Genomic DNA, 26,067 nt, shown 5'->3' on the forward strand with positions numbered 1-26,067 from the left:
ATGCAGGCAAGATTTGGAGAACTACAGGTTACCCCTCGGTGCTTGGGATTTCTGCCATCCTCTGCTCCTAATAAACCAGCCCAGCTAATTGTAAGATGATGGCCTTTGTGGCCAAATATTACGGGGATTACACTGATATTTGGTGTATTATGTTCCCACTTGGCTGGGTCCCATCCTGGCAGTTCTCCGCAATCCTCCCTAAAAGCTCTGGGTCGGTTCTTTGGATTAGACCTGGTTTCAAAGTTGCTGACATGTTGGTATATTTTATACCTGGAGCTCTTTGAATTATTTGGCTATTTATTTCATTTGTATTTGCCAGAGCGGGACCCAGGATGCCTTTATAGACAACTATAAAGACAAAGCAAAATCGTGACATTGAAATTTCAAGCAGACATTGCAGGTTTCTGCATCTGCATCATCATCATCATCATCATCATCATCATCATCATCATCATCATCCTTGTTGCAATGTAGGAACCTCTTCCTATCATTTCCACCTTATTTCTGCCTTTGCAAAATTTCTTGTCAATGAAGCCATGCCCAGCAGCAACAAATACTGTATTAACTCAAGGCATAAAATGCTACATGAACTCCTTAAATCCACATTGCTTTTGCAAATGCTACTTGCATGTGTTTTTAGAGCAAAGCAAGCAAACATCCCACTTTTGCTTTTAAATGCAATTTTGCCCTGACTCAAAAATAGACCACCCAGACTACAATTCCCAGATTGCAAAGGGGAAGAAAGTAGGTGGAGAGGAATTGCTCCTTTGCTTGCTGGGAGAAGTAGTTCTGGGTCTAAGAACTACATTTCCCAGAAACCACTTTGCTGGGGGGAGTGGAAGGAAGGAAGAAAACAACAAGGTCAGAAGAAGGGAAGGAAAGGGAAGGCAGGTTGGTAAAGGGTTTACCTGGAAGGACAGGTGAGGTGGCAGGGATTTTGGGGGCTTGCGAGGTTTGCATGCTTGCTCAGGTTTCTTTTTTACCTTGCATGCAAAAAGGGTTTTGCATTTTTGCATGCCCAGATCATGGCTGCAGGAAAGCTTTTCCTCCATCCCCAAAGCCATTTGGTCCATTGCATTGCATCTGTTCCTTTGTAAATTGCAGTTCAAAGTGGAAGCCATATCCCTAAGACTGGATTGCCAATGCAATGGGCACAACCAACTGTGCCACCCATCCTCCCCTGATGCCCCTTGAAACCCTTTGGCCAGCCTTGCAGGAGAGGAAAGAGAGAGGGATGCCTTGCAGGATGGAAAGGGGGAAAAGTAACTTTTTAATTTAATTTTTAATGTTTTGCCCAGAGTAAGGGATGCTGGGTGTCATAGTCCAAAAAGGTGTTTTCTGCAAGCTCTGGCTGTGTGTGTATCTACAGTGAAGTCTTTACACTCTCTACATGCTCAGAGGGAGGAAGAAGAAGCCTTGAATTATAGGGGCCTTCAGGTGTTGTTTCACTACAGTTCCCTCCTGTTCAGCCCTTTGGGGGATGATGGACATTGCATTCCAACAACACACAAATAGACACAACCAGTGACATGATTGCTGTGTATTGCCTTCCAAGGGTGGTGAAGGAAAAGTACTCTGCACTTGCTCAGAGGACATATGTTACCAATTGCAACTGGGGAGATTATTTGTTCATAATCTGAACATCTCCGAAATTCGAACTGGGGTCCCGTCACCCAGATTTTACCTTGTTCTCTGCCATGAAGGTACTGGATGCTCCTGAATTCTTTGCCTGAAATCATGAAAAATGTCTGGTTTTTGTTTTGGGGATGACAATAATAATAATAATACATCCATTCAGGTGACCCAAAGGTCCCTATTTTATTTGGAGGGTTGTTGCGAGAAGAAGAAATAGTTAACATGTTTCCTAAACCAAAGGAAAAATACAAGGAGGCTCTTCCTGGCGTTTAGGTGGGTCCTCTTGGAAATTGGTTTGCGTCTGATGAGGCTGCATCCACACTGCAGAAATAATCCAGTTTGACCTCACTTTAACTGGCAAGGCTGAGCTATGCAGTTCTGAGCCTTCTCTGCCAGACAAAATTCTGGTGCCACAATAAACTACAATTCCCAGGACTCCCTAGCACTGAGCCGGGACAGATAAAGCGGACTCAAACCGGGTTATTTCGGCAGTGTGTTTTGGACCATCGTCACGCTGCAAAACAAAACCCCTTCTGTCTCCGGATCAGCCGAAAACAAGCTGGCTCCGTCTTCTGATGTGCCATTCGATGGTTATGTTTTGATTGTGCATTTGCTGCCTCGTTTTGGAGATGTTTTAGAGAGCAGCCATAGGTTTTGGGATCCATGAAGGTCCAGTTCTAATTGGTTGGACTGCAACTCCCAGCAGCCTGGGAAGGGATGATGGGAACTGCAGTCTTAGAGGGCCAGAGGGTTCCATTTCACTCCTCCATTGCACTTAATGGGACTAGAGCATCCATAGGTTTTGGGATCCCTGAAGAGTCTGTTCTAATTGGTTGGACTGCAACTCCCATCAGCCTGAGCCAACCATAGCCAGCAAGGGATGCTGGGGACTGCAGTCTCACTGACCCTTTGACTCCTCCCTTGCACTGAATGGGACTTGAGCATTGTGGGTTTTGGGATCCACAGTTACCCTTGAATGTTTTCTCAATAATAATAATAATAATAAAGCATATACCTTTTAATTGATAAAAGAGAGAGAGAAGGGGGGTCTTAACCTTTGGAAATGCCAAGCATTGCTGGCCTCATGGGTTTGGTTTGGAGAAGGAGGCTCAGGCCCTTTTACCTGGGAAAAGAAGAGGAGGCCATTCTCCTCAGGTCCATTTAGATGCACTCATCATCATCATCATCATCACCAACACCTGAATCTCCATAGACTTCGGTTTGATCAAGTTCTGGCTCATAGAGAACATTCCTAATACAACGCTTCCCTCTAGTGGCGACTCTAGAGCACTGCAGCCTCTGAGAGCGACCTAAAGAGAGAGAGAGGTGCAGAGGTCGAGCAAGAGATCCACCCAGAGAGAAATGGTCTAAATCCCTTCTGTTTTGTGGGGATACATAGCACCCCAGCATTATAAAGGGCCCCCCAAAGCCCCCCGGCCAAGCCCCTTCTGTCTGTGGGGAATACATAGCACCCCCAGCATTAATAAAGGGCCCCCCAAAGCCCCCCTGGTCCAAGCCCCTTCTGTTCTTGTGGGGATAAATAGCACCCAGCATTATAAAGGGCCCTCCCAAAGCCCCCCTGGTCCAAGCCCCTTCTGTCTGTGGGGATAAATAGCACCCCAGCATATAAGGGCCCTCCCAAAGCCCCCCTGGTCCAACCCCTTCTTGTCTTGTTGGGGAATACATAGCACCCCAGCATTATAAGGGCCCCCCCAAAGCCCCCCTGGTCCAAGCCCCCTTCTGTTCTGTGGGATAAATAGCACCCCAGCATTATAAAGGGCCTCCCAAAGCCCCCCTGGTCCAAGCCCCTTCTGTTTTGTGGGGATACATAGCACCCCAGCATTATAAAGGGCCCCCAAAAAAGCCCCCCTGGTCCAAGCCCCTTTCGTCTGTGGGGATACATAGCACCCAGCATTATAAAGGCCCCCCAAAGCCCCCTGGTCACAAGCCCTTCTGTCTTGTGGGAATAATGCACCCAGCATTATTAAAGGGCCCCCAAAGCCCCCCTGGTCCAAGCCCCTTCTGTCTGTGGGGATAATAGCACCCCAGCATTATAAAGGGCCCCCCAAAGCCCCCCTGGTCCAAGCCCCTTTCTGTCTTGTGGGGATAAATAGCACCCCAGCATTATAAAGGGCCTCCCAAAGCCCCCCTGGTCCAAGCCCCTTCTGTTTTGTGGGGATACATAGCACCCCAGCATTATAAAGGGCCCCCCAAAGCCCCCCTGGTCCAAGCCCCTTCTGTCTTGTGGGGATACATAGCACCCCAGCATTATCAAGGGCCCCCAAAGCCACCCTCTTGAGGCGGAGACAGAGTTACCAGATGTCAGAATGGAGGACATTTTGGAATCCCTGGATTTCAACTCCCAGCATCCTGGAAAAGGATGATGGGAACTGCAGTCTTAGAAGGTCAGAGGGTCCTCTTTGACACCACCATTGCACTTAATAGGACTAGAGTATCCATAGGTTTTGGGATCCATGAAGGGACTGGTCTAATTAGTTGGACTGCAACTCCCAGCAGCCTGGGAGTCCCTTGGGGCCTGAGAATAATGGGCCAGCAACGCTCCCTTTCTGCCACCAGAGGGCGCTCCAGGACAGGGAACCCTCATAATACTAATCATTGGGCCGAAGTGCGCCGTTTGGGCCACAGGAGGGCGCCCGAGAGAGAGCCAGGAAGGAGAGCGCAAAAGCGCCTGAAAGTGAAATTGCGAGAAGACGTTTGCGGTGATGCGATTATCGCTGGCTGGTTGTCTTCACAGGAGGGCGCCTGAGAGAAATCTCGCAGCTATTCGCCATGGAGCCTGCAGTGCGCAAAGGGCGCCACCGGAGGGCAGCAAAGAGCAAGGCAGCAGCAGGCGCTTCAGTGGCTGCAGCAGCAGGGCCCCTTTTGGACTACAATTCCCATCAGCCCCTGGGAAAACATGACCGCCCCCGCCCCTGAGGGACAGAGGATGATGGGGATTTCATTCCAAAGCATTTTGAAGGGCTCCAGGGCGCAGAAAGACTGGCTTAGCGACCTCCCCCAAAATTCTGCATCGTCTGGGGATGATGGGATTAATAATAATAATAATAATAATAATAATAATAATAATAATAATAATAATGTATTTTATTTTTATTCCCAAAAAAGGGACCCAAGGTGGCTTGCAATAGGAAAGCACATTAAAACCCTGTTTTTAGGTGGCTAATAAAGAAGATTCCTAATACAAGGGCCCCCTCTTGTGGATACTGAGGGCGCTGCAGCCTCTAGATCGACCTCGAGATCGATCCCTCCCTTCCCTCCTAGGGCTCCCCTGAAAGGACCATTGGGCTCCTATATTATTATGTATGTGTGTGTATATGTGTATGTATATAGAGACATATAATTATACACACACACACATATATTGTATTTTAAGAGGGGGATTGAGGGTTTTGGAATACATGTTTTTTAATCTTTGTAAGCCGCCCCATTTGCATCTTGTATAAATTAATTTTATTATTATTATTATTAAAATATTATATATATATATGTATGTGTATATATGTGTGTGTGTGTATATGTATATATAACTAGGATAGTATAGGATAGGACAGGACTTTCCCTTTATCTGGATCTTCCTGTGCTCTGATTGGCTCATAATGATTGGTTGTCGTTGTTGTTGTTGTTGTTGTCTTGTGCCATCAAGTTGTTTCCGACTTATGGCGACTGTATCTCATATATATCTATCTATATATATAGATAGATATATAAACTACGTGGTTGTCATGGCCCTCCTTTGAGGCTGAGAGAGTGTGACTTGTGAGTGTATATAATCATATATAACTGTGTCTACAGAATTATATCCCTAAGTAACCGAGGCGAACTGACCCCTGAATTTCCCTTTGACTGCACAACAACCCATTTAAATAAGAAGAGACATGGTCTAATGCTTAAACCACTATGCCATGCTGTCTCAATAGACCTTGATAAGACTTATCATAGAACGTCTATAAAAATCCTATCACATTGTATAATATATGTTATATTATTATATTTCTATTATACCTAGAAATGGTAACAGCCTATGGCACAAGAGACAAAAAGGCTTGCGTAAGCCGCGTTTTATTGTCCTTATGGACTATGAAGGTGCGCAGGCAGAAAGACGACGTCCCCCATGTTCCCATGTTTCCTGGCGTTCGGTGCTTTTGAAGGTATGGATTTATATGGCGCAAGGGACTCATCATCGGTAGAAGAGGAGCATGGCGGACTCCAGGAGCGCTTTGGAGACGCTCCAACCCGTGTGGGTGCCATAGCCGTCCCATTCGAACGCCACGTAGTCGCCGCATTGACGCGGGCTGCCTTCCGGGAAGTAGCCTCCTCCGCCGACGCAGAACTGGGAAAAGTGAGACATTGCCATGATAAAGCGGGATCGGAAGGTGGAACGCATTTGGAAATGTGTCCAGAAACATGTTCGTCTGCCTCAAAAGTGGCGTAACCAGATTGCAATCTGAGGCTGGTTGCATTGGACACATGCACAACTCCATTGCAACCGATAATAATAATGATAGTGGTGGTAATAATTAATGAATTAATATTTCAGGTTTATCTAGCTACTCACCGTCTCCGTATTGCAGCCGGTGGCTTTAACCCCAGCGCAAAGCGCCAGAGCTGCCTTCTCGTGGTTAAACACCCGGAACTGAATAAATCCAGCGACGAATTCTTCTGCGGAAACAAAATTTAAGTGTGCGCATGGAGACGGCGCACATTAAATTGCATTCTTTGCAACGGACCCACGGTGGGACTTCCTTGGAGATACATGCCTTAGAAATCTGGATTGCAAATTGCCTTCCAAAAAACAGCACGCTAGATGCGAGATACATAGCGGGAGAAAGCACATACTATGGCAAACAGAGTTTTTTGATGGAAACAGAGGAACCGACTTACTTCTCGCATTGGGGGAATAGTAAAAGGAGGTCTGCTGTGCATTGCCAGTGTCATAGACGACTGGCACAACCGGGCCGTTGTTGGCTGGGCAGCTCCCGATGCCAAACTTCACCGGATATTGCTGAAAGGAAATCCAGATTTACGTTAATACAAAAGAGCCTAAGAAATAGCTTGACCTTTGTGGCTTGGAGAAAGAGAAGCACGCAAGCCATAATCCGGAAGAATACGGTCTTGCAACCCACCTCGATTCCTTTGGGATAAGGCATGATATAAATATATTATTATTATTATTATTATTATTATTATTATTACCTGGTAGAGCCTGAGAAGGTTGCCTCCTTCCGCCGCCAGGAAGCCGGTCTCGGTGTGATATCTCAAAATGGCCGCGTCCCGCCATTCCTTCATGGGACTGTCATTGGGGACGTGCCATATGGCCATGTCCTTGGCTTGGAGGTCATAGTAGCCGGGGTTCTGGAAAGCAAAGGACGTTTGACGGTCAGCAAGGGTCATCTAGTCCTTAGCTCCATCCTTATAGTCCTTGGCTTTGGGGAATTTTGCCATCATGGTCAACCTCCTTTGGAGAGGCCCCACCTTCTTCATGTCCTCCTTAAACTTTCTCAGTATTGAAGAGGTCCTGAATTCCAGATTCACCCACATGATCTTCACTAGGTAACTGTAATAGAGGGATAATATTTTGGGGTGGACATTTCTGGGCCATCTGTGGGATCAGACAGAAGGACATAGGGGCTATATAGATAGGTGACATACAGCCGCCCCTTTTGGCACTAGATCGCAAAGGTACCAATCTGGTCCCTGGAGGGAGCAAATTTTGCAATGTATTGCAATTTGCTCCCAGAAGTGATGTCCTAGGTGCGCAGGTGAGCCATGATGATGCCCTTTCAATGGTGGGCACTGCATCGGAGAAGGTGCATTGTCATGGTGTGCACAGTCTAGAAGGGCATGCGCCAAAATGGTGCCCAGGCAGCATCATTAGGGCTTGGAGCATGCAGACGCTCAGCCTTCGCCCAAACTAGGCTGGCACAAAGGTTCGGTCTGTACAGCCCCATAGTTGGGCAAAATGATATCCCAAGGCCCTCTATAGGGGTCCAAAAACATCTCTGAAATGCTCTCTAGTGATATGGGGAATATTTCTAGCACATTTTGGGCCAATTTTGGCTGCAAAGAGAGGTCTCATGGGGGGCTAATGTGGCTGACCCCATCCCAGGGGATGCCCATGCCATCCTATCAGCTGCATAACCCAAAGTGTGTTGTGTGTCTGTGTTTCCTGTCTCTTGTCGTTTGCCCTGGGAAGTCCCCATCAAGCACCGAAGGGCCGCACCTTGTAGTCATCACTGGTCGAACCCACGGCCGTCCCAAAAGTGGAGTTTTTGGCCCAGTGGCCCTCTCCGCTCGGGTAGTTGGCGTTGTTCCCTTGTTGGCTGGTCCAGCGGTCTCCCAGGGAGCATTTCCCATAGATGTTGTTCTCGTGGATGCTTGCCACTAATGTCCATCCGCCTCCGTGGGTGGTCATGTCACAGAAGGTCTGGTAGATCTCCCCTTCTTCCGTCCCCAGAAAATAGAGACCATCTGCAACAGAAAAACCAGGTGGTTGCATACCATAACCTTCTCTCCATCCATTGCATGAACTCTGGTTACATTTTGCAATGGGGTAAAAAAACAGAGCATTCCCAGGATTTTTTCAATCCCACATTAAGTTGGAGGAAGACCTTCAACTCATTGTGGGCCAGACAAATCCCCTTTTTCCGGAGGCGTTCTGGACCCAACCCATTGCTCTCCATGCATCGCACCCACCAGCGGCTCCTTCCAGCGCTGTCTTGATCTCCTTGCAACTTCGGGGCAAAGTCTGGAGAAGGTTTGGGGGCAGACCTTGCTGGTTTTGAAGGCAAGTGGCATCTTCCCATTTGACCATCAGCTTCAGGATGTCCCTTTTCAAGGAGGTGATGCAGCCGTTGGTATCTGGAGAGAAGAGTATCTGATCATTACTTTCCAAAAAGAGAGAAGAATCGAGAACGTTGGCGAGAATTTTAACTTAACCGCTGAATGTCCAAAGGCACACCTATTCCTGTCTTTTGGGTTAATGGAAGAGGAAGGTCAGAAAGTGACCATAAAGCCTAAATACGGTATAACCATATTGCACTGTTGTTGTTGTTGTTGTTGTTGTTGTTGTGTGCCTTCATGTTGTGCCAAAGAATGTGCATTCCTTTGACTCCCAAATGATATAGCTATATGCAGACTTACCACTTTGCAGACTTCTAGGAAACGCAGCCACGCAAAGCAGGAGGATCCCAAACAGCTTCATCTTCCTGTTCTGGAAAAGCAAATATTCACTCTCTAAGGATCCGTCTTGCCCACAACTCAATGGGAGAATCACACCTTGTCATGCAATAAGCAAAGATCTTAAATGGAATTAAACCTTTGCAACAATGTGCGATTGTGTCCTTTCCCTGCTGCACAATCTCAAAGCAAGATGGGGCTAATGGAGCTGCGGCGGTGACATTTCGAACCTTGTTTGCCACTTTCCCCAGATGCAAACCACTTGCGAAACCTCGTGTGGCGGCAGGATTTGAACTGTGAAAATCTACCGCCGTCATTTGCTTTGGTGGATGGGTGGCAAGGCCCAAGACTGTATAGGATCCATAGTTAAAAGTGGGATCATGACAGTACAACGGTATAGTATGAACTAACTCTTGCAATCTTCCTCCCCAAAAAGTCCTGATTTGGGAAGTGTTGGCTAGCAAAGAACAGTCTTAACTTTTGATATTTGGAAAGTCGGAGGCTGTACGGAGATATTTGGGGATCCTATTCTTCCACCGCAAACTGTTCTGCCCATTCCACCAAGACATTAGCTCAAGGTGCAAAAACAGAACTGTGTCCGAAGCCACCCAATGAATATTCATTGGGATTTGGGGATGCATTTTATGTTAGGAAGGAAAAAACAATAGGCTGCAACTCAGGACGGAGTTTCAAATACGACATGGAACAAAGCACTGGTTCCCAAAAACAAAAGAAGGGCCCATCTCCGATCCCCTTCGTCTCAGTTGGGAGATGAACTGAGGAAGTGGCTTGCTAAGATCGTCCCCAAAACAGAGAGGGACTGTTCCTGGCATTGAGGGATAGGCATCCATTTCAGGGAACCATTGCTTAAATACCTTGAAGGTATTTCCAGATGCCATCTGATGTTGGAAGCTAAGCAGGGCTAGTTAGTGCTTGGAGGGGAACCACCGAAGAATGCCAGGGGATGGAGGCCAAATTTCGGAGGAAGGAACTGGCAAAAGCACACCATGGAGTTGCTGTCAGTCCATGACCAACTTCAAACGACCGACAAAGAGGGACAAAGGGCCAGACCATCCAAGTCTTTTACCTAATTTGTTATGTAAGTTGAGAGGAAGGAAGGAAGGAAGGAAGGAAGGAAGGAAGGAAGAGAAGAGGCACGGAAGGAAGAAATGTTGGTAGTTGGTTGGTCGGTTCCACCAGCTCACCTGTTTTGGAGCTCAACTTTCTCTGTGTTTCCAAAATTAAACTCCGATAGCAGCCATGTAAATGGAAAGATCTCTGACCTTCGGCTTGTGTCCAGTCCCTCCTCGGTCTTTTCAGCCTCTGTCCAACTGACCCTTGTCCTCAGATGGGGAAACCCAGGGAGAAAGTGACCAGCGTCCGGCGGTTTGTTGACCTGCGGCGGACGCAAGCGCAGAGTATAGACAGGTTCATTCCTGTACTTTTCATCTCCATCGAATAAGTTTACATTCAAACGGATTAGCACCAGCCTTTCCCTGCTGCGTAGGAACGTCTGAATGGCTTCTAAAGTTTGGAGCATGGCTCTGGAGACCAGGGTTCGAATCCCCGCTCGGCCATAGAAACCCACATTGGGCAAGAAGTCACATTTTCTCAGCCTCTACAGGGGAAGGCAAAGGCGAGCCTCCTCTGAGCAAATCTTGCCAAGAAAACGCCAGGATAGATTCACTTTAGGATTGTCATAAATTGGAAACATGTGTTTTTTGCATTTGGTTGGTGCAATAAAGGCATCCCTGTTTTGTGGATTTTGGACGCTATTCTACATGGCCAACATGGCCACTCCTACATATGTCCTCCAAAATCTGAATCCCTGTCTATTCAGTCATATTGGTGTTGAATTAAGGTTGCCACCTTTTTTGTTCCGAGGGTCTCCTCATCTTTTAACACTCATCCAACAGACCCAAGACCATCCTCTCAGTCTGAATTTAACTTGTGCAAATAGAGGGGGGAAAATTCAACCTATTTTTGCTGAAGTTTTACCAATGTTCGCAAATCCCATAAAGTAAAAAAGGACAGGTGTCAACTCAGGTAAAATCCTTGATGTGATGCAACACATTCTGGATGGATTTGGACGCAACCTCACTTCTGGTTTTCCAAAAGGGGGTTTAAAAAACGTTTTAGCACTACATGCCCCTTTGCAAGCTGTTGCAAAGTCGCATTTGAGGTCCTGGAAACTTTGACGCTGCATTATTATAGCTCACCCAAACAGCTCACAAAACCTCCAAATCCCTCCAAATCCATGGCAATTAAAGTGATGCCAAACTGCATTTATTCTACAGTGCGGATGCAGCTTTGGTACACAAACTCCAGGGTTCCTCCACTAAAAACAATATTTCTTTATGAATAACGTTCACCGTCTTGTTGCCTGGTCCCTTTGACCACACTCCAATGTACATATGGCTATGGGAATAGATTATATGCATTTATTATTAATATTATCATTATTATTATTTGCATTCCTTTGGGTCCTGGGTTTGCATTGGACACCTCACCCTTCCCGGCCTTTGCAAACATTTGTATGTGTGCTTGGACCCAAAGAGGAGAGACCTTTCCTCCTCTCCATTATTTTTAGCTTCACCTGTCACCAGATTAAATGAGAAACAGATGACAGGAAACGAGGGCTTTGAAAATAGATGGGTTTTCGTGCCAAGCGTTTGCGGATTAACAGGACCAAGGGAGGCTAATAGTCTTCAAATGGTGGAAGAAAAGACTGGCAAGATTGCAGAGGCAATACAGGTCAAGCCTCCCTTGTCCAAAATGCTTAGGACCAGAAGAATTGAGAATAGCTGCACAGTCAGCCCTCCCTATCCATGGATTCGTTATCCATGGATTCAACCATCCATGGCGAGATATATATATGCAAAAAGCAATTATTCTCTTAAAATGCAAAAAAGCAAAAGCAAGCATACCTTGCTTTTGCCATTTTGTATAAGAGACACCATTTTGTTGCACCACTGTATATAATGGGACTTGAGCATCCATGGATTTTGAGTTCCAGAGGATACTAAAGGCCCATTGTTTTTGCAACTAGATCCCTAATGAAATGTCTTGGATAAGTCTAAACCCAAAATTCATTTAGCGGCATGCAAAAGGGATCTTTGCATTCTGATATTCCAGACTAACACGGCTTTGTATATGGATTCTGCCCCATAAATCCATTTATGTTTCATATATATACAACCCAATGGCTACAAACCAACACAGCGCCTCGCTTTCCTTAAAACTCTTCCACTTTAATATATTAAATATTTCACTTTCTTTTCTGCATTTACATTCCTGAATACTTTTCCATGTCGTTCATGAGACAGAAGCTACACAGAGATACGGTTCGTTGTCACGAAGTGCTTCCAAACCCATTTTGGTTTATGAAGACCCTACAAACAAAGGCGATGAGTCCAAGGCAAGGACTACCAATGCCATATTTTGCTCTAGAAAAGGACCTTGCAAGTAGTTAGTCCAAGAATACAGAAGATGACATTTTTAAGAGAATGGATGACACTGTTGATAGAGAAAAGGCTCATCCATTCTGCATGCATTTTGATATTATCTCTTTGCTTTGGGGTACAAAAAGATCCAGTTTGGTGTATCTTGGGCCTAAAACTGGTCAGAGAAAACTTTGTGTGGGTTTGTTTGTGTAGGAATAGGGGTCCATTGCACAAACTGGAAATGAAGACGTCTCCATCAAACCACTTGCAAACTGGCAATGCCAACTTCTCTTGTCTTCCGTTCACAAGTCACCAACTGTTTGTGTCCATTGGATTCTGTGTTCCAGAAAACAGATTCCCAATCCCAGCTTTGACTCCTCAGCATTTCATTCATTTCTGCAGGTCAACATTACTGCATTTGAGTTGGTATTTGCTTCGGAGAGGCCTTACTTTTTCCAGTTACGAAGGGACCACCGAATCATTGCAACAGATGAAGAGGCATCCTTCCAAGAAACGCTGTTTTTGCAAAATGGAACATTGATAACAAGGGTCCTCATCCAGGTCTTTGGAGATCAATTTCCTTTGGTGGCTCTGGAGTTCTTTTTCCATCCAAAATGAGGATTTTTATGGTGAGAAAAATAGGATTTGTCAAGTCGGAATAACCTGCCCAGTTCAATGCCTTGGCAATGCTTCCAGATGATCGGAGAAGGTGCAAAACCAGTTGTGATTCTCACCGTAGTAAAACTTAAAACCAACACAGTGTCCACTTTGGGCACTCCATCTTGACCCCTCTTTGGCTCATGGTTAACCTTGTCTTCTCTCCAAATTGATGGAAATCAACCATGTCTGCCATCTTAGGCATACAATCCAACTGACCCTTGGGAAAGCAAAAAGGCCAACGCGACAAGGACCAAGGAAGACGGACCCCCAACGGTCCAAGAAGCTGCGTCCGTCTGGAAGATGTGGAGCTTCCTTGCATCCGGGTGGAAGACCTTGGCGTCTTCCAACGCGCCGTGCGCCGCCAGCGTAAAGTTGGCATCTCCAGAGGTTGCCACGTCAAAGACGCATGACTGGAAGTAGAGGTCCTCCACCGGCAGCTTCTCCTTGCAGAGCCGGTGGGCCTTCTCGGCAGGGATGGCGGTGCTATTGCCGCCACAGCAGCATTCGTTGCGGGAGATGCGCTGGCTAGGAGGACATCCTCCCACGCAAAGCTGGAGATCCTGCTCCTCGGTGAAGGACTGGGCCACCTCCTCAGCCGCCCGGATGGAGAAGGAGAGCTGCCTCCCTGCCTGGCGCACAGCGATGGTGGTGCCGATGTAGGCCGCCCGGATCTCCACGTGGCGCCCGGGGATGCGCTCGTGGATGATCAAGCTGTTCCCTCCAGGCCTCTCACCGCCGTTGACCGATCCATCCTCAAACGCCGCTGGCAGATTGTCCACCTCAGCCTTGTAGACCTTCTGGTCAATGCACTCCTTCATGTTCTTGAAGATGATGGTCAGCTGCAAAGAGAAAAAGGAGAGGTCAGACGCTCCCTAAGTGGGTCCAAGGGTTGGATTGATTAAGTTCCAACACATATACAGGTAGAATCTATCTATCCTATTATTATTACTATTATTATTATTAAACTTTATTTATAAAATGCTGTAAATTTGCACAGCGCTGTACATGATGAATATACAGAATTAAAACAGAAATTAAAAACCTGCCTAAGGCATAAAATCTAAGGAAACAAAAATAATAGCATTAAAACATATCATAAAATACAACCTATTTATCTATCTATAGTATTATCTGTCTATCTATCTATCTATCTATCTATCTATCTATCTATCTATCTATCTATCATTATCTATCTATCAATCATTTATATCTAAATAGATAGGTCAAGTCTATATAAATAGATTAAGTCTAGATCAATTAGATTAAAAGGTATCATACTGGGATCCACATCCTATCATGTGTGAGTAAAACAGTCCAGAAAACCATAAGTTTCAATGGCTATATTTTAATATTTCCTATTAACCAAGATTGTGAATAGTGGTTTGAGCGTTGGTTTAGGACTCTGAAGACCAGGATTTGATCTTGACCACACTCTGACATCGCTTGGCCTTACATGTGTCCAATTTTTCATGTGCAAAATGTCAGAGGGTACGTACCAAGGGGTCCCGAACCCATCATCCTGGTGGCAGAGATCCGGCTCAATATTTACCTTCCCAGTAGCCGTTGCGTCGGACCCTTTGGCCACTGGATAGCTGGTGGCCTGAGCAAACAAGTAGTTGTTGTCCAGGAGTGGCCAGGAGCCCTCCACGCGACAGGTCTGGAACTCGTCCCCAAATGTCCGGACGTGGGGGTCCCCGAACATGGCGCAGTGCTGGTAGGTGGGGGGCCGGCCCCGCTTGTGGGCGAAGCTCTTCTCATAGTCGCAGATGTCCAGGGCGGCTGTGGCTTGGCGGTTGGGGGCCGGGGCCGGGGGTTGGGGAGCCGAGGTGGGCCCTTCCTTGGCGCAGTGGTTCTGGGCCATGAGGTCCTCAATACCATGGACGGCGGAGTGGTAGGCCAGGTCCCCCCGGCAGGCGTGGGAGGTCCGGCGGGTGCATCGGGAGTAGGAGCGCAAGGCCTGACAGTAGGCGGCACTCTTGTTGGGGCCGCGCAGGTTGAGGGTGGAGGCCACGTACTCCGAGTTGCAGCGCAGGATCTTGCAGCGGGAATAAACTGCGAGAGAGGGAGACATGTCCATATGTGAATGGAGTGCGGCTATGTGACTGACATGCGGATATGTGAATGGTGTGTGAACATGTGAATGGCGTGTGGATATGTGAATGACATTCAGATATGTGACTGACGTGCGCATATGTGAATGTCGTGCACATATATGAATTATGTGTGGATATGTGAACTATGTGTGGATATGCGAGTCACTTGTGGATATTAATGCCGTGCGCATATGTGAATGGTGTGTGAATGATGTGTGCATCACTCACTTGAGCTTGCAACAGGGGCATCACTAGGGGGATGCAAGGGGTGTGGACCGCACCGGGTGACGCCTCAGAAAGGGGTGAATATTTGGGGTGGTCACTCCTATCTGTCATATACAGTGGGACCTCTACATTCGCTGGGGTTAGGGGCACAGGACCCCCATGGAAGTGGAAAAACCATAAATAAGAAAGTACAGTTGCCCCTCTGTTTTCACGGGGGATCTGTTCCAGACCCCCGCGTGAAAACGGAAAATTGCCGATATTGGAATCCCTAATGACTCCGATGGCAGAGGGCCTGAGACACGCACCCCATCATGTTGCCCTCCATTTGCCCCTCGCGTATTCCCAAAGGACGTGGGCACCAAGTCCGCAAAAACAGAGGGGCAACTATACTAAGGAAGGAAGGAAGGAAGGAAGGAAGAAAGTGCAGCTTTACCATGTTTACAGAACAAGAGAAGGAAGAACGTTTTAATGACGATTTCAGCATTTAGGGAATGCCGTCGTGACCCCGCAAAGCAAGTGGATTTCCCCATTCCAATCCATCCAGAGGTTTCTAAATGTCGCTCGTCCAAACCTCTCTTCTGCCTCCTTTATTTGTTTTCTTACTCTGGAAGAAAAGGTGCAAAAACACATCGCAAGGAAACTGGCAAAGTTGGTTGTAGTACTCCTGCGCACTTGAATGCATGCGCAATAAACTCGGCAACATTTGCAACACGCTTTCCCACCTGCTTTTCAAATGTTCCGGTTTGTCTGTCTGTCTTTCCTCCTTCAATCGGAAACAACTCGAAGGCATACAACAAGCATGCAACTGGAGCGAATGTGGATTCTTACCAAAATTACACCAGCCGCATTCCCACTCGCAAATAAATCGCTTTGTGATCCAAATCGGTTGGTTCAGCAGTGGAGCATGGCTCCCAATACATTTGCCCCCATCACATTTACTTGCTATAAAACAAAATAACCCACTTGCGATTCACATTGACAGATGAATCTATTCAAAATGGACCCACTCCGGACGGCTGAATTTAAAATGATTCTGATCCCAGTTCGCACTTGGCAGGGAATAGATTTATCCAAAAAGACGTGGAGGAAAAACACAGGATAGGATAGGATCGGATAGGACAGGATAGGATACTACAAGACCTAGTATGTCCTGTCCTATCCTATCCTATCTTATCCTATCCTATCTTGTCCTATCTTATCCTATCCTATCTTGTCCTACATTATCCTGTCCTATCCTGTCCTATCTTATCCTATCCTGTCCTATCTTATCCTATCCTGTCCTATCTTATCCTATCCTAACCTGTCATATATATATGCGCGCGCACACACACACGCACACACACCAAGGAAAAACTGCATACCTGATTCTGCATATGTGTGTGTTTGAGTACTAAAAGGGTGCATCTACACTGTAGAAACAATGCAGTTCAGTGCCACTTTAAGTGCCGCAGCTCTGTCCTATGGAATCCTGGGATTGGTAGTTTTACAATGACTTCTTTAGTCAAAGAGGGCTGGTGCCCCTCCAAACTACAAATCCCAGGAGTGGAGCCCTGGCAGTTAAAAGGGGTGTCACACTGTATTATTAAATCAATGCGCCCAAAGATTGTTGTGCTGTTGTTATCGTCGTTGTGGGTGATGATGATGATGTTGATGAAGATGATATTTCTTTGTATCCCACCTTTCTCTGAAAACTGGCGCTCAAGGTGGATTACCGTTTGCAGGTGCGAGCATACCAGAAGCAAAAATTAAAACAGAATTAAAACCCTTGACACTACAAATTATTATAATTATTACTATTTATTATTATTATTATTATTATTATTATTATTATTATTATTATTATTTGGTAAAACAAAATGAACAGCCTAGGCTTACCTCCTTGACGTGCGCTCTGCGTTCTCCTTTGTGCCGCCTTCGGTGCCCGCCGCGTCCGTGGCACCATGCGCGACTGTGATACGAAGAAGGGGGGAAGGGAGGAAAAGAAGGAGAGAAAGAAAGGGAACGAGAGAATGAGAGAAAGAGAGACCTGTTCCCTGGAAACTTCTTCTTCCAACAGCTGAGCCCAGCTGCAACCCGATCTGCCCCCCAAAAGGAAAGGGTCCTGAGCGGGAGGCCCTTTTATATAAATAGGCCCTAGTATATTTTGGATCCTGAAAGCAGTATTTCGGGGCGGGGGGAATGGCACATCCCAGAGGCGGCTTGAGTTTTATTTTAGCAGCTGGCACCTGGCACCCGTGTGTGTGTGTTTGTGTGTGTGTGTGTATAGACACACTAGTTGCATGCATGGACTTTTCTCCTTGGCTAAGAAGGACCATCCCTGGCCGTTCCCAATTCATCCTCCCCGCTTTTCCAGCCGCTTACAAAATGTCCAGGTTTCTCTCTATTACTCCTTCCACTTTCTCTCTTTATCCTCAGCTTGCTGCAAACGGAGTCCAGGCCACAAAACGGCATCCACGCAAATGGAGACGGGAGACGAATGTCGCCTTTCTCAGTCGGCTCAGGCAAAAGCAAACCGCTGTGAACCAAGCGCAAAGTGCAAAAGGAGTTTGCGGGACGTTCGTTCAGCTGGAGATGAGAAAAAGAAGCAGAATGTTGTCTTTCCTCTGGTCAGTCTGACCTGCCTTTGCCCATCTCCGCAGACCCATGCCATGCGGCCACTTCTTGACCCATGGATGTGACCACTTTCTTTCCCCATATTTTTTGGGAAGGCTGCAAAGGAGAAGCCGCCTGGAGATAAATCAGCCGACAGAAGCACCTGTTCTCCAAAAGGCTGGGGCTTGGGTTTAAAAGAGGAGCCGGTCCGAGGGTTGTGTCTAAAAAAAGACCAGAGCAGATGGAAAGATAGAAGGGCGAGTTTCCATCATTCAGGGAAGGAGGGCGGCTAAAGGCCCATCTCTGGGGAGAAGAGCCTCCAAAACACCCCAAACAGGGATACCTTTACTGTGCCACTTTGCATTTTGCAATGTATGTTATTGTAACCCGAGATGTTGAAAATGAGACAGAAAAAATGACCATGTTAATCCCAACCCTGGATTTGGCCTTCTGCCTAACTCTAGACAGACCTTCCCAACTTTAGGATGCTACGCTTTTCGGACAATTGGTTCCAAAGATTGAATTGGCTTTTTTGGCTGCTTGTCGCACATCCAGGAGTAGCTGTAGGAAAGGAGAGTATCATCCAAAATCCACAAAACAGGGATACCTTTGTCAAGTCGAAAGCTTTCATGGGCGGCATACGTAGTTTTTTGTGGGTTTTTCAGGCTCTGTGGCCATGTTCTGGAAGAGTTTATTCCTGACATTTTGCCAGCATCTCTGGCTTTGGCATCTTCAGAGGAAATTATATATCTCCGAAGATGCAAAAGCCACAGATGCTGGTGAAATGTCAGGAATAAAATCTGCTAGGACATGGCCACAGGGCCCCAGAAACCCACAAAAAAACTAGGCATACCTTTATTTGGCCGACCAAAATACACATTATCCATTTTGCAGCTTGCAAAATGGAAGCTTTTTGCGCTCCACTGGCTTCTTAAGGCATCAGGGAAAGGTGTTCGAAATCAAACAGGAGAAAGAAAGAAAGAAAGAAAGTAAGTTCAAAGATCGTCTGGAAAATCAGTCTGCAAAGGGATCTTGTTGTACCTTTGAGACTCACTTGCATGAGCTTCTACATATTTCAGCCTATTTTCTGAGATGCACAACTGACAAATGTGCATCTCAGATGGTTAGTCCTAACCCAACATTTGGCCAAGATGTTGTATTTGTTGTCTTCGTTTCAGATGGTATGGAAGGATATTTCCATGCAAGTGGATGCTGAGACATGCAGTCCAGGAAATGAGCTTTAAAATCCATTGGCAATGCCTTCCGTACCATATGAAATTGGGTTTTGTTGGGACACTGACTTGGGTACCAAAATCTATGGATGGTCAAGTCCCATGATATATAACAACGCAGCAAAATGGCAACAGCCAATGAAAAATTTGCCTTTCACATCCCCCTCCCTCGAAAATATTGTCAAGCCCCGGACGGTTGAACCCGCGGATATGAAGGTCCGGCTGCAACTGTCGACACGCTCAGCCCAGACATGAAAATTGCCGAGGGAGGCGTTGTGCAATGTGAGTTGCTAACCACTAGGCGTCAGCAAGGCTCAAGCCAAGGAATGATAAACTGGAAGCTAAAACAGTCTCTGATTTATCACAATATCTTAGGATATGCACCCTTTGCTCCATGCTGGCTATTATTTCCCACATTCCCTACATTATTTGTTGTTGTTGTTGTTGTCGTGTCCCTTCTTCAAGTCATTTCCAACTTATGGCACCCCAAAGCAAACCTAGCATGGGCTTATTCTTGCAATTTTTATTTAGAAGGGGTTTGCCACTGCCTTACCCTGAGGCTGAGAGAGTGTGACTTGCCCAGGATCCTCCAGTGGGTTTCTATGGCTGAGTCGGGATTTGAACCCGGGTCTCCAGAGTCCAACACTCAAACCATCACACTACATTGCCTTTTTACATCATTTACTATCATTTATATATATATATATATAATATGGAGGCTTTTAAACTCTTGAACCCTCCAACGACAACAGGATCGGTTTCATCTGGAGGGTTTTCATTTGTATTTTTGATCCTCGGACCCGCAAAGCTCAAAATGTCCAGAAAAGGACTAAAAAGCTGGGACACGGGGGAGGAAAGCAACGCAAGGATGAAATATTTGGGGTCAAGGGAGCCGTCCAGGATGCGGAATATGACCCTCTTGGGAACCTGGAACGTCCTAAAAACCCCAGACTGGAGACTATAAATTTGTCGCTATTGTGTTTTCACAGGGACGCCAGTGACATGTTTTCCTTCCCAAGAAGAAGAAGGAGAAGGGAAGGGGATGGAGAGGACAAAGACCCTGGAAAATGTGCCCTAGAAGCAAAACTTAAGGGATTTTTCACCTGGTTAACAAAACAAAGCGAAAGATCCTATGGTGGTCAATGTTTATGGGGCAGAGGCCCACATCTCTAAGGGAACTTAGAGAGATCTTGGTGCCAATTTGGGCATGTGAAGTCGAAGGCTTTCATGACTGGCATCTATAGGTTTTTGTGGGTTTTTTGGGTTACGTGGCCATGTCCTAGAAGAGTTTGTTGCTACTTTTCTAGAACATGGCCGTGGGACCTGAAAAACCCACCAAAAACTATCCATTTGGGAGTGTTTGAGAGAGTTTCAGGCTTCTCTGGGTTTTGCGAATGGAATCGAGGAGATCGTTCTGAGAGCAACATAAATAAACCAAGAAAATAAAACTGCCCAAACTCAGTAAATGAAATTAAGCATCCATTTAAAAACGGTTCTTTAAATGGCATCCTTTGAATACTGGTGGGATTCGGTGGGAAGTTGGTACAAAACCTGATGAAAAGGTGACACAATCCAGGCGTCGGTTGAGTCCTGAGTTGTGTTTGGACACATGTTTTGGAGACTCTCCATCATCCATTGCTCCACTAAGGTCCTGCAAATCCATGTCCATGGTCTTCTTAATAAAAGTCCATCCATTTTTCATGTGGTCTTCCTCTCCTACATCCATCCGCCTTTCCTAGCATTATTGTCTTTCCCAATAATCCATATTTCTCATGTTGTGGCCAAAGTACAACAACCACAACTTTATCATTTTGGCTTCCAGGGAGATCTTTGGTTTTATATATTCAAGGGCCCATTTGTTTGTCTTCTTGGCTGTCCATGGCATCCTCAATACTCTTCTCCAGAACGAAGTGACTTTCTTCCTATCTGCTTTCTTTACTGTCCAGTTCTCACATCCATCCATAATGATGGCTTGGACGATTCCAACTTTTGCGTTTCGTTGTATATCTTTGCAATTTAGGACCCTTTTTTAGTTCTTTCGTGGCTGCCCTTCCCAATCCTAGTCTCAACTGCAGTCTCCATTCAGATCAATGTTTGGTCCAAGGTATAGGAACCCTTTAACTATTTCGATTTCATTGTTGTCCAAGATAAACTCACGTTGCTCCTCCATATTATTTTGGTTTTCTTTCCGTTCAACACTTTGCACTTTCTTCTTTGGCCTTCCTTAGCAATCGCTCCAAGTTTGCGATATCTTAGTATCACGGTGTCGTCTGCATATCTTACTGTATATTGTTGATATTCCTTCTGCTTATCTTCACTCCTTTTAATAAGTAAATTAAATTAAATTAAATTAAAGGTTTATTTATACCCTGCTTCTCTTCCCAAGGGCAGTCGATGCAGCTAAAAATCCATTCAATCCATACCTTACCTTACATCCCTTACAGTTAAAAACCCATACAATACATAGAAAGTAAACCAACTATTCCCTCCCTCCACTTAAAACATCAATTAAACACTATCACAATTAATAACTATACATTATAATAACGAAAGAGGGTTTGGCTCTATGTCTAAGCCTTCTTCTATGTCTGAGCCTTGCACTTCGTATGCCGTTTTGCGCATAGAAGTCGAACAAATGCGGTGATAAAGTGCATCCTTGCCTGACGCTTTTGCCGATCAGGATTCACTCCGGTTATCCAAATCTTCTTTCGACGCTAGACTCTTGTCCTCAAAGTATAGATTTCTCATTAGGATGAGCGAATGTAGCAGCATCCGCATGTCTTCGAGGGCGTCGCGGTCTGCGCATCCTCTCCACGGAGGCCTATGCGCAACAACCGCATGCGTTCAAGCGGTCTCTGAGGAGCGTTTGAGAGCTTTATTCTCTGGCTTTGGAAACAAATGCCCTGAAATTGAATCCCATTAAGTGTGAGTTTAACCATTTCCCCATAGACCTCCCTTCGAGACGGGAATCAGCAAAGACCAAAACAAAGTCGTCCTAAATGGACGGATTCTGCAAAAGGCATGTATTCAGATTAGAGAATGGTTGCTTTGCTTTGATTTCTCTTTCTTTCTTCATCTCTTTTGCTCTCCTTTTCCGCAAAGCCGTTCACACAGTTGCCAAAAACTGGTCCTGTTCCTGAAGCAGTTCCTTCAGGGTAAAAATCTTGCAAGTACCAGAGGAAAAAAAACCAAGTGGTTAAGCCATCGGAAGAGAGAAAAGATGTCGGGATATTTGCTATATTTTCTACTTAGACAACTTGTTGGCTCATCAAGGTTTTGGGTTTCCCCCCCATTCTCCAAAAAAAGGGACAAAATGGGAAACATCTTCCGTTGCTCTCTTTATCGGAAGATGCACTTTGTGATTTCGTTCCAAGGAGCGTTTTATTTTGGAGCTCAAAAGGATGAGAAAATAGGACACTCTTTGGAATGGAATTACGTTGCATCAAAGGAAGAGCAAATGGAAGAAACCAAGTGTGATAAGTATCCCACAAAGATGCTATTATCCTACTATATTTGCATTTTACTTACCTTATATGATAAACTCCAGGGAGAAACAGCTCAGGGTTTTGTGCAAAGTGTCCAGTCTTAATAATAAAATGGCAAAATTAATAGCTTTGGGGTCGGTTCTTGAAAGCCGCATCTATTCTCCATAGCCATGAAGTCCTTACTCTTAAGGTGGCAGACGCTTCTGCTGCTAAAATGTGCATTTCACAAAGATTTGCATTCTTGCAAATCCAAGAAACGGGTCTCCAAAAATCCCATTTCTGGGTCTAAAGAGACCAGATGAACTCTTGCAAAAAGGAAACACAGAGCTGCCTCTCTCAAATTGGATCTGCACTACAAAAACAATGCACTTTGACACTGGATTAATGCCATGACATTCTGGGATTTGTCATTTGCCAAACGACAAATCCCAGGATCCTATAGCATTGAGCCATGGCAGTTGAAGCACCGTCAAACTGTATTAATTCTGCAGCGATGGCCGGTTTAATCTTTGAATTTGGAACTATTTCTAAATTGGGAATTCGGCAGACGTTACAACGATTTGTGTCTAGATCTGGCCGTCCAAAATGAAAATTTCCTTCGCTTTCCTAGAACTGCAGGAAAAAAATCATTTGCACCAATTCACTGAGTTTCACTATTCACTGAGTTTGCAAATAGGAGTTGCTTTTAGTTGCAAACAGTCGCAAATCGTTGCGTTTGGTCACTTTTGTTTGGATGCCACAGTTGGATTTATCAATGCTCAGCGAAAGTTTTAAACTCAAAATTTGGGGACTTTAGCTGCTAGATTATTTTAATTTATTATTGTTGTTGTTGTTGTTGTTTATAATGGGACTTGAGCATCTGTGAATTTCGGTACCCCAAACGTCACCGAATTTAGCCGCTAGATTAAATGCAAGTTGTAGAAAATGGTGCAAAAGGGAGCCTAGAAATGCCATCGATCTCTCCGTCCGAAAGAGGAGGATGAAGATGATTTAATAAGGACGGCTTAAATAAGGATTATTATTGCGCCGGACGGTGACAGGCGCAACGCGGCCATTATGTCCAATCTTTCGGACGCTAATCCTTCCGCTTCATTTAAAGCCAAGCCAAAGTAATCCCAGGAGGCGGCCGCCGTTTTTACGCTTTTTTGGAGAACAAAACCCCAGGCGATAATCCTGTCTCCGCTGCTTGTGTTATGATTACCCCTAAATCCAAATCCTACTTAATGGCTTTCACTTTTTAGAAGGAAGAAAGAATGAAAGAACGAAGGAAAGGAAGAGAAAACAACACGTTTGGCGGCATTATAATGTTTTTTAAAAACAGGATAAAAATCGACATCTTTGGTGCTGGCGTTCTGCGCGTTTTCGGCCTCATTGGACTCAGTTGGATAATTAGCATCGGATTAAGGATAAGCCCCCCTTTTTGCGCTAAATTTGGCGGCGATGTTTGCAAAACGACAACAAGGCTTTTCCCATTGAGTAAACAAACAGGTGGCACATAATATTTGGTAACACTTAAAGGGAATTGCCGAAAATGAGACTTCCGCGTTTCCACGAAAATTGTGCGTCCCGTTGCGTATCCGTCCTCTGCACGGAAAAGACGATATCGCGACGCGACGTGACGAGGACAAGGTCTTTCAGCGCCTTGAAGACTCACTGAAAATAAAAGGATTTCATTTAATCTTCAAGGCGCTGCAAGATATGATCTCTCTGCAAACATAAAATTGTCATTATTACAATCTGTTGTATATTGGTTTTTATGGAAATTTAATGTGTATTGTTTTATTACTTTGATTTTTACAATTGGCCAAAAGCAATAAAGAGGGATTGATTGATTGATTGATTGATTGATAAATTGTCATTTTAAATTTGAGGGTGGGTGGGTCCTTGGGTTATAGGGTTTTTAAATTATATTTATTACTATTACTATTATTATTAATAACAAATTAAAATATTATTTTAATAATAATAATAATAATAATAATAATAATAATAATAATAATAATAATAATAATACATATTATTATTAATATTAATATTATTAATAATATTTATGTATATCCCGCCCCTCTACGAAATGCAATCGGGGCGTCTTCCAACATTTAAATATGCATCCCCAAACCATCATCCCCATCCCCTTAAAATACAATTACTGTAAATAGATTAAAATTAAAACATCCTTAAAATAATTACAATAAACGGTGGCTATAGCAAGGTCGGATTATTATGTATTTGTATATATTTTTTTAATTTTTATTATATAAGTATCAGAATGGATAATATGTATGTTGACGTCAGCCCCAGAAAAAGACACAACAACAAACGCGAAACACGACATAAAACACAACAGGTAACAAATTAAGTTCCATTTACTGTTCCTCATTATCTAATTTAAAAGAATGTTCCCTTTTATTTTTTATTACATAAGCCTCTAAATTTAAGTGAATGTGATAAACGTATTATTTTTTATTATTTTTATTTTAATGTATTTTTAATGCTGTTTTAATGTCATAAGATGCCTCGATCCAATTGGAGAGGGGGGATATAAATTATTATTATTATTATTATTATTATTATTATTATTATTATTACTGATTTTACAGACTTACACAGCTATATATCTTCGAATAATGCAAAAGAAACCAGAGAAAGGTAAAATAGGATTTTTAACAAGGAACACACAAACAAAGGAGAATGGGATTATAGCCTGGGTTTGTTTAAATTTTTGCAGTTAAAGGATATAAAATAGGTCGATTTTGAACAGAAAAAAGGTGTGATTAATAGTTATTCAGAGCCTACAAAATGTCCTCTCTCTGATCCATATATATATATATATATATATGATTTATGCCCCACTTTTCTCTTAGGAACGGATCCAAGGCAGCTTCCAAAATCCCAAAACAACATTAAATTAGAATCTCGTTTTATAAATTTTTAAAAATTAAATTAAAATAATTAAAAAACCATGAAACACCTAAAAACACATTTAATAATAATTATAATAATAATAATAATAATAATTTTAGTTATATATTCGATCGAGGCCGGGGGGATTACGTCAGATAAATAAACATACAAGTTCAATTATTCAATAAAATCACAACAATTATTACATAATTACTAAAATACTGTAAAAGATGTTGACAGCAACGGGTAAAAATGAAATAAAATAAAATAAAAATGAAATAAAATAAAATAAAATAAAATACCTAATCTGGCATTGTTATGAAAAAGAAGGAAGGAAGGAAGGAAGGAAGGAAGGAAACAGGAAGGAAGGAAAGAAGGAAGGAAGGAAGGAAGGAAGGAAGGAAGAAAGGAAAAAGGAAGGAAGGAAGGAAGGAAGGAAGGAAGGAAAAAGGGAAGAAGGAAGGAAGAAAGGAAAGATTATAATAAATGAATAAAAGATCCGAAAGTTGTCATTTTTGGTTCCAATTTGATTAGAAATTAATGTTGCAAAGAAAAACAAACCAAGATCTGTTTTGTTGGACTTGCCGTTATGCTCAGAAAA

General features: G+C 44.3%; 3 protein-coding genes and 1 long non-coding RNA gene across 6 annotated transcripts in view; 2 read left to right on the plus strand and 2 right to left on the minus strand.

Moving 5' to 3' along the window:
• Positions 1-26,067, plus strand: part of RPRD2 (regulation of nuclear pre-mRNA domain containing 2) — a 206,048-nt gene that overhangs the window by 29,547 nt on the left and 150,434 nt on the right.
• LOC121916310 lies at positions 829-18,279 on the plus strand. Of its 2 annotated transcripts, none has more exons than XR_006100816.1 (3): positions 829-920; positions 1,829-1,908; positions 17,669-18,279. It is a non-coding gene; the product is annotated as an uncharacterized LOC121916310 (long non-coding RNA). The 2 variants fall into 2 exon arrangements; XR_006100817.1 differs by lacking the exon at positions 17,669-18,279 and adding an exon at positions 4,391-5,065.
• On the minus strand, positions 5,685-10,194 carry LOC121916305 (intelectin-like protein). Its single transcript, XM_042441237.1, has 8 exons — positions 10,038-10,194; positions 8,797-8,866; positions 8,350-8,514; positions 7,877-8,124; positions 6,850-7,008; positions 6,538-6,658; positions 6,212-6,315; positions 5,685-5,986 (listed from the first exon to the last, which is right to left on the minus strand). The coding sequence occupies exons 2-8, from the start codon at positions 8,855-8,857 to the stop codon at positions 5,834-5,836; spliced, it is 1,011 nt and encodes a 336-aa protein (XP_042297171.1). The 5' UTR covers positions 8,858-8,866; positions 10,038-10,194; the 3' UTR covers positions 5,685-5,833.
• Positions 12,068-23,506, minus strand: LOC121916299 (hemojuvelin-like). 2 transcript variants are annotated; one of them, XM_042441226.1, is made up of 5 exons: positions 22,606-23,506; positions 17,129-17,201; positions 15,687-15,857; positions 14,485-14,987; positions 12,068-13,774 (listed from the first exon to the last, which is right to left on the minus strand). In XM_042441226.1, exons 3-5 carry the CDS (start codon positions 15,781-15,783, stop codon positions 13,130-13,132), a joined length of 1,245 nt encoding a protein of 414 aa, XP_042297160.1. In that variant the 5' UTR covers positions 15,784-15,857; positions 17,129-17,201; positions 22,606-23,506; the 3' UTR covers positions 12,068-13,129. The 2 variants fall into 2 exon arrangements, with proteins under 2 accessions (XP_042297160.1, XP_042297159.1); XM_042441225.1 differs by lacking the exon at positions 22,606-23,506 and adding an exon at positions 17,615-17,764.

The sequence above is a fragment of the Sceloporus undulatus genome, chromosome 9 (assembly GCF_019175285.1).
Source record: "Sceloporus undulatus isolate JIND9_A2432 ecotype Alabama chromosome 9, SceUnd_v1.1, whole genome shotgun sequence".
NCBI lineage: Eukaryota > Metazoa > Chordata > Lepidosauria > Squamata > Phrynosomatidae > Sceloporus > Sceloporus undulatus.